Source organism: Sander lucioperca, chromosome 16, assembly GCF_008315115.2.
Source record: "Sander lucioperca isolate FBNREF2018 chromosome 16, SLUC_FBN_1.2, whole genome shotgun sequence".
Lineage (NCBI taxonomy): Eukaryota > Metazoa > Chordata > Actinopteri > Perciformes > Percidae > Sander > Sander lucioperca.
Genome location: NC_050188.1, coordinates 21,053,711 through 21,065,964, shown reverse-complemented (window position 1 = coordinate 21,065,964; position 12,254 = coordinate 21,053,711). Strand labels below are relative to the sequence as shown.

The 12,254-nt window shown below is 42.6% G+C and overlaps 1 protein-coding gene across 1 annotated transcript in view; it reads left to right on the top strand.

The window, feature by feature from the left end:
- The first annotated feature begins 569 nt into the window (after positions 1 to 569).
- Positions 570 to 12,254, top strand: part of cdk6 (cyclin-dependent kinase 6) — a 40,426-nt gene continuing 28,741 nt past the window's right edge. Inside the window, exons 1-3 of the mRNA XM_031323047.2 lie at positions 570 to 1,698; positions 6,621 to 6,756; positions 11,662 to 11,829. Coding sequence (XP_031178907.1) covers positions 1,475 to 1,698; positions 6,621 to 6,756; positions 11,662 to 11,829 — 528 coding nt within the window. The 5' untranslated portion in view covers positions 570 to 1,474. The remainder of the gene's footprint in view (positions 1,699 to 6,620; positions 6,757 to 11,661; positions 11,830 to 12,254) is intronic.

Below are 12,254 nucleotides of genomic sequence, written 5' to 3'. Positions count from 1 at the left end.
CGGGGAGGAATGCGGAAATGTCCCCGCTCCGTGTCAAACCTCTCTGAAGGGGGTCAGGCCACATTCAGCCGGCGTGGGAAAGCCAGGCAAAGACGGAGCTCACACAGGCGAGCGGGGCTGCAGTTGCAAAGGCCTATCCGGGGATATATGAAAGAAAAAAATAAGAAAGAAAGGAGAAAATCCAAAGAAGAGCGTGGTTTTGGAGGGCTGTATCACGCGTTTGCCTTTGTCCTATGACCCCCCCCATCCTACACCCCCTTCCCACACACACACAAAGTTGCAGTGAGAGTGGGTGTGCGTTTTCGTACAGCCCTCCACCACCTCCCCCTCCCTTGTTTGAGTGTCTCTGCCTGGGCTAGTGTAGTCTGAGGGATGGGGGATTAGAGCCTGCACCGTCCAACTACCTGTGTGGCCCCCGCATGGAGGACAGTGGACAGGGATGCGTTTGATGCAGGACATTTTATCCGAGACACCAATGCCTCCTCAGCATTTTATCGGACATGCCGACGTTACGACATTTTATTGACAACATAAACCAAGGTAAACATTGAAAGTGGGGATTTGTGCAGAATTGTATGCCAAACATGTATTTATGAGGGTTGAAATGTTGCTTTACAATCCAATAATATTTAAAAAACTGAAAAGAGCAATTCTCTGACTTGCTAGAATTTAAATTAACCTATTTGAGTCCACGCACAATTACATTAGAAAAAAAATAGAGGAAGCTCTCTAAGCTGATGAAGACTTCTTTACAACTCTGCTACTGCATTGTTTTACACATTTACAACGATTTCGGGTTTGAAAGGCGAATTTTACAGTGTTTTAAATGGACTGTTGCTGTAGGAAGTTCAGACAATGCAATCAGTATGTTAGACAGCCACGTGCTCGCCAATCGCCTCAAACAGAAACTGATAAAACAGTACAGGAGAAGCAGTTAGCTGGTTATTTTGCTAACTTAACATAGCTTTGAGTGTAAGGTTTGTGCTCTCTTTTTGCGTGTCGTCTTTAAATGTTTAATTTCCTTTAACAGAGTATAAGTCAGCCCACATGGACATATCTCAACAACATTGCATGTGGGATATATTTCTGAATACGCGAGACCTAGCTTAAGAAGAGGCTAAATGTGGCTTTGCTATTTTTTTGAATTATTTTACTTTACTTTACTTTGTGTTAGTGGTAGGAGGACATGAGTTGTTATGCGTAATAGGAGGAGGAGTGGAAGTTGGGACGCATCGGGGCTCTTGTGTTGATAATAAAACACGATGACAGTCCTGTTATTGCCTACCTGGAGCACAGTTTGACCAAATCTGACAAAGATGGTGTCTTCCTCCATCTGTGTCTCCCTGTCATCTAGGCATTGCATGTGCCAACTTTTTTCTGTGAATATGCCTTTGTGAGAAACTCTCTGGCTCGTCACCCTCGCCGGGATTCCCCGCAATATTTCCAACAAGAGACGAGAAAAAAAACTTCAAAAATGGACAAAGAAAGTGCTGGTACTCAGTATGAACCTGTGGCCGAGATTGGAGAAGGCGCCTATGGGAAAGTGTACAAGGCGAGAGATTTGAAGAACGGGGGACGCTTTGTAGCCCTAAAAAGAGTCCGTGTCCAGACGGAGGAAGAGGGGATGCCTCTCTCCACTATCCGGGAGGTGGCGGTACTGAGGCAGCTTGAAGCCTTTGAGCACCCCAATGTTGTCAGGTAAGTGAGGGGGAGAAGTGGGTAGCTGTGTGCGTGTGTCTGTCTGTGAATGAGAGGGAGAAAGGGACAGAGTGTGACATACATTTTGTGTGGTGTACAAGACACACACTACTTCCTTTTTGATGGTCTCTGGTGGCAACCATGCTGCCTCATATGAACTTTAAGTAAGGCCCACACTCATACTTGTCCACGGTATTGAAGTCCTCTTCTTTAACTGTTTTTCTGCTGAAATGAAAATGTGGGTTGCATAACAACTAGCCACTTGCTGCCATTGTTAGCAGGCAGTAGGTGCACACAAAACTTTATCCATTTTCCTTGTTGACTGTATTGTTAGTTTTGTTTATTTTTTAAACCACACCTCTTATTTATCATTATTGGTCAGCTCCAATCACATTGATCCACCTCATGCACGTTCCTCTAAAAAGTGTAACTTTAAATAAGTCAGCTTTGACTAAACTATACAACATCCTTACAAACCGGTGGCTTTCCATCCCCTTGACCCCGTTGCAGTATCAAGTGGAACAGTGTATGCACCTTTTCAAATCAGTACTTTAAATGCTTGAAAAAAGTGATCATCTCATCAATGAGACTACCTGTTTACTAAAAGAGTGAACTATAATCAAAATTTGATCATGTAAAGTAGTGTTGTAGGTAGTCAGTGCTCAAGAGCACTTTGGCAGGACAGATAAATATTGAACGCACATCAGCTTGACCTACATCAAACCTGTGATGTTTCCATTCAAAGCTGGCCTTTCTAATGATTAGGCCTTCAACCATTCTGCAGGATCTTTGTAACTTACATTAGTTTTAATTTGAATCTATTACCAGATAAATAATAATCTAAGTATCTGTTATTAAATATTCTAAACTCAAGATTCACTTAGTTAATAAGTGAACTAGGGCTGCAAATAACAATTATTTTCATAATAACCTGTCCATTATTTTCTGAATTGTTTGGTCTGTAAAATGTTATGTTTTTAGCGAAAAACTCCTCACAATTTCCTAAAGCCCACATTAACATCATTGACTAACAATAAAACCCCCTTAGATATTTAGTTTACTATCAGAAAAATATTAAAGAAACACAAAGATGCACATTTGAAGAGCTGCAAGCAGTACATTTATATTGTATTGTTGACAACTGTTTATGGACTAGGCTAAACAATTAATTGACAAATAATTTGAGCTCTAAAGTAAGCGCTGATTTTAGAATAATTTATCGCAAATGAGTTCCCAAGATCAGCAATGAATCTTCAATTATTTTATATGTTCAATGTTAGTTTGTGCCCATCAATGCTGATCTATGCTGTCAAAGTGCCCTTAAGCAAGACACAGACACTCCCCCTGCTCAGTAACTGTAAGTCAGACCAACTGAATATAGCAACACAGCCACAGCAAAGACAAGTCACTTACGGCCCAGTTTTGTAGTTGTCCTTCCTAGCACTGCACACAGAGGCCATTTTCTTTCAGTTTTGTAATGAATTGTTCATTCAGAGGTCGGTAGTCAAATATTTACGTCATATGTTCGCACTAGCCAAGGTCTGACCTTGGTCCTTATTTTATTATGGAATATTGAGTGCTCTGGGATTGAAGGGGAAGCACTAAATGGACATTTCAGAAGCATGGCTAGTGCCCTTGTGCCTCTAACAATAATTCCCCAGCGTATAAATGAATAATAGAGGATAATGGTTATAGTTTTCTCTTAATGGGATCACAATGGGTTTTGTTCTCACTGCAAGACAACCACGTCAGCGGGCATCAGGTTTTCTTAGGTTAGTTTATTTAGGGGTTGAACACACTTAGTGCCCTACTGTGGAAACATACGTTTCAATAATAAGCTGTAGCATTGTTGCAATAAATCGGTTCAAGAGTGCAAACCATCGGCTCTTTGGACTATCAGAGGAGCTTCACTATCCTCCAGTTTATCCAACCAGCATAGCAAAGCAGCTCAGGCCAGGAACGGTGCATTGTGGACCTTCTGTGTGACTCCAGGCAACCCCTGGATGTTTGTAATGAGGCCCATTATTCATTCCATATGTTCAGTGTCTGCTGAGAGCCCCCATTGTAGCCCAACAATCGAGCTGTGAGGGGCGTTTAACCCCAAAGCTTCAAGAGAAGGGCGCCGTCTACTCTGTGACATCATGCACAGTACTAATACCTTGAATGAATCGCCTCCCACTAACTGCAAAGACTCCAGCATTTCCAATTCCGTTGATTACAAGGATGTTGGCATCATTGGATAGGAATGAAAGTGCTTCCAAAAAAGATCATTTCTTTCCATGCTTTGATTTTTAAATGGCGTATGTAGATTAGAATTGAATTATAGCAGCACATGAAATATGTCAACATATTGATATGACATTGAGTAGGATCACTATTAGTCTCGCTTTGCCAGACCTTCCTCCAAAGCGCGCTGAAGGAGGGTCTGGCTACTCCACATAGCATTCAGGGATGGGAGGAAAACATGCTCTGGTTTATTAGTATTTCTTTAACTTAATTAGAATCGTCATGGGCAGCGCTAAACTCCGCACAGAGCCACTGCAAAATAGTTGTGCGAGAGAAAACTCAGATTGGACAGATAGTCTAGCTAGCTGTCTGGATTCTGAGGAGCAGTTACCGTAGTCCTCATGAATCCACCGGAGTTTAAAATTGCAACACAAAGAAAGCGGAAGGAAACAGAAAAGACATGCATCCGGCGGAATTTCCAGCAGCACAGGAGCAATCCCAGAAGTGGAACGGCAAGGATATAGACTAGATCACTATCAATTGATATTTGCGGCAATAATCATAGATGTCGTCTGTTAGGTGGCAATATTTACTCTAATTCCATCAATCTTTTAATTTTGAAATTGGAAGTTAAAGCTGGTTACCCAGTGGTACCCCTTAATCAGTCATGACATGACTTGAAAGTTGGTAGGGAACGTTTGGGGTTACCACCATTATAAGGTCTGTGCAGAGTTTATCACATATCGTTTCTTTAGGTCAGTATATTGTAGATGTAGATTAAGAGAGAAGACACACCAGCCCGATAATCGGGCGTCTGGTCGTCTGGCGAGGTCCGTGACTGGAGTCTGTTCTGTGTGTCCTGTGCCGTCGGCCGTTCGAGGAGTCGTCGGCATTCATTTGGGCCGACCCAACATGTTCAGTCGGGGACAGGGCAGTCGGGACTCACCCGGAAATGGGGAGCGGATGAGTCTCTCAAAATCTGACGAAAATCTTTTAAACTGACCTTTGTCAATCTGAAATGAAGACAGATTCAGCAACTGCATGGCCTATTTCTCGCTTAAAATGTTTTCAGAAACACATTTCGGTGAACTATTATAGTCCAATATGAGATCATATTCTGAACAAGCCGCCATGACAGTCTGGCTGTGAATTTCCGGAGAAAAAAGAACCACGTGACGCGTTCGTCCAATCAGCTGCCGGTCTTCATTTTCTGGTAAATAATCAGACTGTTAATGGAAACAATACAGAGCAGCGCCGCCTGCTGCTATGGAGACGTATTACGTTTCGCGCACGCGCAGAGCGTACGCTCAAGTCGGCGTCGCCTCAGTGTGTTCTGAGGCATTTTTTGGACCTCGGGACCCGACTGATCAGTCCGACTGGCTTTTCTGCCGACGGTCGGCCCGTCTGGTTGGTGTGTCAGGGCCCTAAGTCTAATTAATGGGAGACTAAATCATCTCTAAATTATGTTTTGTAACCTACAGATATAATTACAGATCATATTTACCACTTTCTTGGTACATTCACTTATCATACTATTGTACTTATTATAATGGGATACTTCAAAGGTAATTGGATTACAGTAACCCATTACTTTGTAACCAAACACAAGGTGTCTGATAGAGATCCATCACGGCTCCCTTCGTCTCATGTGTTGTTGTGATGAAAGATGCTGCCTCTTCAACAGCTACAGACAGATCAGCTCGACTTCCCATAGAGCATCAGGAGTTGTCATAGTGCCGGTTGAGGAATGCTTCTTGTGGTCCCCAGATAGCTTTTTTCAGCTTTTCACCAAAGCCTGCCTTGGCAGGTCTACCAACGTAATCTGGATTCTTGGCCTTAGTTTGTTGCCTAGTGAAACCCAGCCTTAAACGCTTGTGTTTGGGGCCTGATGGTCCTGAATCTTCAAAAGCTTTGCATAGAAGTAGATTTTCAGTGTCCTGAAGCACAATTCTGCTCTCTGAGCATGTTCATTTTCTCTTGCAAGTTTCTGTAAGATAAATATACCAAGCAGCCGAGAGTCCAGACTCAGGTTCTTGGCCTAAGATTTAATGTCCTAGAATGGAAAATGCTTTCCTGACCAACCACAAAGATATGTTCAACTCTCAGCTGTTGAGGTTTTATTGGAAGATCATCCTTTTCTATAAAAAGAAAACAGCAAGATAGCACGTCCCTTGTGTCTTGTTATTTTTGCTGTATCAATAGACTCTTTTCTCATGCACAGACATCTTGACTTATCATAGCAGGAAACACAGGCATAACAATAACAGGCTCCATTACATTAAGGTGTTCAGTAAGTAATAAGTCATTATTAATGTCATTAGTTACACCTTTGTTTGACATGTCTGTTGCTGTGTATGAAATCACTATTTATTTGCTTTTGAAGTGCACTATATTTACTTTCCATTATTATTATTATTATTATTATTATTATTATTATTATTATATTTTTGTGTCCATGTGTAAAATGTATGCAATATACCTGTAGTGTGCATTTAAAAGCTTTGCACAGTGGAACCAAACGGCTGTATCCACAAAGTATGCTACTGTACATGGTACTGAAAAGCCAATGCAGTGCTTTGCCTTTGCTAGATGTGTAGATTACTGTAATTCAACAGTCTTTGTTGCAGCATGCTGAGCAGAGTGGACCCCAGTGAATCAATCGTATTGATCTCCTCCACCTGTTCCTCTTGTTCTAGGCTGTTTGATGTGTGTACAGTCTCTCGGACTGACCGAGAAACCAAACTCACTCTGGTCTTTGAGCACGTGGATCAGGACTTGACCACTTACCTGGAGAAGGCCCCTGACCCTGGAGTACCACCTGAGACCATCAAGGTAACCATTGTCATTGTTATCTTGAAGTGCTCGGGAAGATTGCTATAAACTGGAGTCTTTAATGCCATGAGAGACTTTTGTTTTCTTCACTAATGAAACATCAGTGAGAAATACATAGTTAATATTCCTAGACAGATTTCAAACCATGTAAGAACTTAATTTGAATATATAGGAAGCTATTTGCTAATAGTCTGTGGCTTGAGCACTGCATGACCACAGCCGTGTCTGTATGGTACTGAGTGAGTTTTCTTGGCCAGAGACACAGAGGACACAGTGCAATTCCCTCCAACTTCAGAGGTACTGGAGCATTTTGAAGGGCAGCACATGTGGCAGACAGGCTCCAAATTAGAGGCTCACTGCCTTCTCTATTTTCACTCTGCCCTTTCTCTCTAAGTTTACATTGTATTGCAGATGGAGACAGAGAAAAAGTCTGTGAGAAACTAGACTTTAAAGTCGTTCCTTTGTGTTTAAAAACGAGTGAGAAAAGAGTACTTAATTTGATGCTAACAATTGTACTTCACAACAATTCCAGTGAACACATTTAAACTCCCCAACACTATAAATGTTCTCTAAATCATTAAATAAATCCACTGAGTGTCCATTTACACTTTGCCAAAAGGTCGGAAATGGATGTGTCGCCAACTCCTTTCCTTTGTAACTGTCTCTTTTTATTTGAATCATTCCCACACTCAAACCTTTTTAAAAATCTCTTTTTAAAAAAAAAAAATCTCTTCTATCACATTTCACCCCAAGGTCTGTAAACATATCGTGTACAATATTGGAGAGATATGTTTGGGGAGAGGGGCCTCATAGTTTAAAGTGTCACATTTGAAACAGAGAAGTTCTGGAGGCTAATGTAACCGTTGGTTTTCACCCCAGGGCCGGGTTTATGTGTGAAAGTTTTGTGTCGAACTGTAATGTTGGTGGGATGCTGTGCAAGCGTAGATGAGTCAGGTAGATCACACCTAAGGCTTTCCCAGGGTTTTTGCTGAAGTTGATACAGTGTATGCTACTGTAGTTTCTATTAGTCGACAGAAAATGTATCTGCAACTAATCGATTTAATCATTGTCATTTTCCAAGCATTTCTCAAATGTCCGGATTTGCTGCTCGTCTTTGTTTTGTCATTTGTCGTGTTTCCTTTCACACATTTGTATGCACATTTTGAAGTATCGCATCAGAACAGAAAAATTCGAAAATTTCCACAATTGCTCAAAAAAGTTTTTCCGCTAGCTTGAGATGGTTTTTGCCTTTTATCCAAAATGAGTTAATATGCTAAATGGGACATGGAAATGCCTTTGGCGAATAAGTTCCGTCGTAGTGAACATCTAACTCACATGAGTGATCAGCTGTTTCCACCGTCGGCATCTTCTCGGATATTCCCATAATGTGTCTTTGCTCCAGACAGCATTAAACATGGCTAATACTCGCGAACATGAAAAGAACAAGAAGGTGACTGTTAGGCGGTTATTGGTCACCGTGAGGTGACAGACGTGACAGCGGCCGTTGCGGTTAAGTTTAGCTGACAAAAGAAGACTGTCATGCACCGACGAAAGTTAATTTTAGACATCAAAACGACGTTAAGATCAGGAAAAAGATAGTGGTTTGGGTTTAAACACCGATCCCCTTAAGTAGTGATTTAAACATTTCTTAATAAATTGACCAGCCCGTATTTAGGGCAGTCTTTCCTCAAAGCATTCATAGTGTTGCACTTGCGTGTACACACAAAAAGTGAAGGAAGTAGTTGTGCGAAAAAGGAAAAAAGACAACTTGAGATAGTTGAGAAGTTCAAATCCAGCCTACTTTCTCAACTCTGCAAACCTGGACACGCGCTCACCTGGACATGTGAAGTGGACATGTTTGATGGATTGTCAGTTTTGGAGAATAATACATTGTTGGAAGCAGCCCCCCCTCCCCATTCTGACGTTGGCAAAGTTTGAGGGATGAAGTTTTACGTTGAGGTTTACGACGCTGTCCAACAATCCAACAAGCATTTCGTTTGAAGCGTACTGACCCCTTAAGGCACCCCTCCTTCTTTTGCTTTCTCCTAACATCCATACAGCTGGAGCCTTGAGGGGACAAAAGGACAATGATGGAGTGACAAGATGACACAGGGACCATCCCCTATTATTTCTAGGACAGTGGACACTGCACAGAAAACCCCCAATTGCCCCCCTTCCCAGCAACTTAATTTGCCCCAGGCTATACCAGATGATACCAGATAGTGAATCCCAAATTTAGCGCACCTGCACCCATGTCATTAAATGCTTACATACTTCACCCTTGAATGCCCTAAACCAAAGAAAAACATTTACCTTCAGTCAAATACCCTAAACCAAAAAGAACAGGCATACTTCTCCTCAAAACCAATCTACCCCTAGCACCAGACACCCCACCCTGCCCCAGCCAGTCCATTTTAGCCCACCACCCTCCACCACCCACTCTGCCTAACTCAGACTCAAGACCCACCACATGGCCATTGATGAAAGAGCAATCAAATGAGCTGGAAGGACATCAAGGAGCCGGGCTGCCCCAGCCTCAGTGCTCCTCAGCCAGGCCAGCGCTTGGGTCTCACCCACCCCCCTCCACTGCCACCATCCAAGCTTCTACAACTCCATTCTCTGGACCCATAAAGGGGAGGTTAATGAAGCATGGGGAGAGAATTACACTAACGCTAACCGGCAGATGTCCCATATTGTGCCTAGCTACAATAAACAATATGGCTGCCTCTTGTACATTTGCATTAGAAAAGGAGGTGCACTCAGAAAGCCATGTTTTGACTACTTTTTTCCTGGTCCTCCTGCTTTTTCAGGGTCAGATCTGTTGCCTTTTTGTGTGATTTTGTTTCCTCTTGGCCAATTGTTTGTGGGTTTTTTGAAGGTTTTGAAGTGCTGCCAATTGAAGGCAGTTGTATGTTGAGCAACTCTTGTGAGTCTTATTGCTGCGGAAATCAACTTTGTGTGAAGCTAAGCGATGGCTCACCGTTGCTCTCTGTGCCACATGTGGTCTTAAACTTTGGGGCAGTATTATTTGGGCTGTTTTTAATTTCTAAACTTACTTTGCCTTTTTTGCCATGCAGCAAGTTATGCTGTTAAACATAGTTGGAATATCTTTACTTACTCAGTTGTGAGGGCAATTGATACGGCAGAGAAGATGGCACTCAGGCCAAGGGGGCCAAGACTGTTTGTGTGTTTGTCCAAGAGTCACACTTCTGAGATAATTAGTGTTTACTAGGAAATTCTGCTGAAAGGAAGCATGGTGAAATGGCTATTTAAAGCGGAGAGGAACTGATGGGGGGCGATGCTATTGTGTCAGCCACACACGCACACAAACACTAGCACACACACACACACACACACACACACACACAAAATAACCAACTGCCTGCCTCTCTCCTATGTCTGTCTGCTGCCCTCCTCGCTGGGTCATGGCTGGATGAAGATGTAGAAAGGAAGGTCTGTTTATGCATCCTGCCTGTCCTTGGTCAGAGGGCACACACACACACACACACACACACACACTGATGCATGCACCCTTACGCAGTCTGAGGTGCAAACACACACAAATGGAAATGTAGATAGACATTATGTTAACACAGACCCAGAAGGACACCCAATTTGTGTACACACACACACACACACACACACACACACACACACACACACACACACACACCATTCCAGATCTCCACAGTATTGTGTGGGGTGTCCTGGCTCCTCCTCTATGGCCAGCACAGCAGCCAGCCCCGCGCCGTTTGCTAATGTTTTCTGCTTGAGTGTACAGACCCCTTTGACTCACTCACCAGCTGGTCGGGCAGTGAATAGAGCTGCGGGCTCAGGTCCATGTCACTTGTGAGGTCTTGGCGGAGGTGTGTGTGTGTGTGTGTGTGTGTGTGTGTGTGTGTGTGTGTGTGTGTGTGTGTGTGTGTGTGTGTGTGTGTGTGTGTTCAGGCTATGAGATGCAACACACCAGCACCACGGCATTTTCCAAATGTCTCTTCTCTTACTGTCTCTACATTGTCTCCTTCATCATTTAAAATTTTCTAACAGACTTAATGGTTGTGAAGACTTGTCTTATTAGGCCTTAAGCTGAAATAGCTCTCCCTCGACTTCATTTTATTAACAACAATCCAAACCATAGGTCTGCCAAAACAACCTGGCCGCAGTCCCTTGTAATCACTTATTTGTTTACAGATGAGGGACCTGTTTGAGAGTATTTTGGATTGAAAAGAACAACAAGTCTAAGCTGATTTCTACATAGTTCATCCGTGTTACTTTTGCTGGCGTGTCATGGATGCAGTGCCATTTATGAGGTCAGCTCTTGGGCATAAAAAGAGAACGAGCGCCAATTAACTCAAGCAGGACAGCTGCTGAGAAACAGAGATCCATGCTTGTACAAAACGCAGCCTCTTTCTGCCTGTGTGTGTGTGTGTGTGTGTGTGTGTGTCAGTTATCAAACATCTGCCATAGTCAACAAGAAAAGACACAGGCCTCCTCTAGTTAACTCCCTCTATACCACCATGTCTCAGCGTTTGTACTTAACTTTTCATTGCAGGGTCCTGTCATTTAGGCCTTTTGTTGCCTGGTTTGACAGAGGAATGAATTAAAATGTTGATGTGGGGTCATGAAGCCCCCTGTCTTTGACATTTTGCAAGGACAATTAAGGCTGAACTATTTTGGAAATCAAATTCATCAGTTAAGATTCAATAATTTAGACCCGCACATGGAAAGTTTTATCAACAATTCAATTATCCCTTAACATTTTTATCATGATTTTAAACCTTGTCATGACTCCAATATCCTAAAGCTTTTCAACTTCACTGTATCAATTGAGTGTCCTTGTCATGTTTACTAAAAGTCATCCCCCCCTCTGTCTTTCTTTGTTCTTTCTGTTTTGTTGTCTTACAGGATATGATGTACCAGCTGCTCCAGGGGCTGGACTTCCTGCACTCGCACCGCGTGGTTCACCGTGACCTGAAGCCCCAGAATATCCTGGTCACCAGCGGAGGACAGATCAAACTGGCCGACTTTGGTCTAGCCCGAATCTACAGCTTCCAGATGGCCCTCACCTCTGTGGTGAGTTATGTTGTTCAATTTCTGAACTCAGTCCGGCCCATCCAATAGTTCCCTGCAACAAGTGAATCAAAACAAACGGTCCCAAACTCTCATCTCAACTAGCAATGATATTGATTTTACGTTAAATGATAACGTTACCTTGTGTCGGGAACTGCTCAATGGACTAGGTGGTAACGTTAGACTGCATGCCTTCTGCTGAGATGCTGAAGCATTGATGTCGTACTGTCGTGGTAAGCTAGTTCGGTTTTACACACTACAGAGTTTTTCGTTTTGTTTCATCTTAAAATGATCCCCAACTTTGGGCCGCACAATGGGCTGTGTATATGTATGTATGTATGTATGTATATATATATATATATATATATATATATATATATATAGTTAGTTACATGGATCATACAAAGTTTTGATGCAAAGAAATCTAA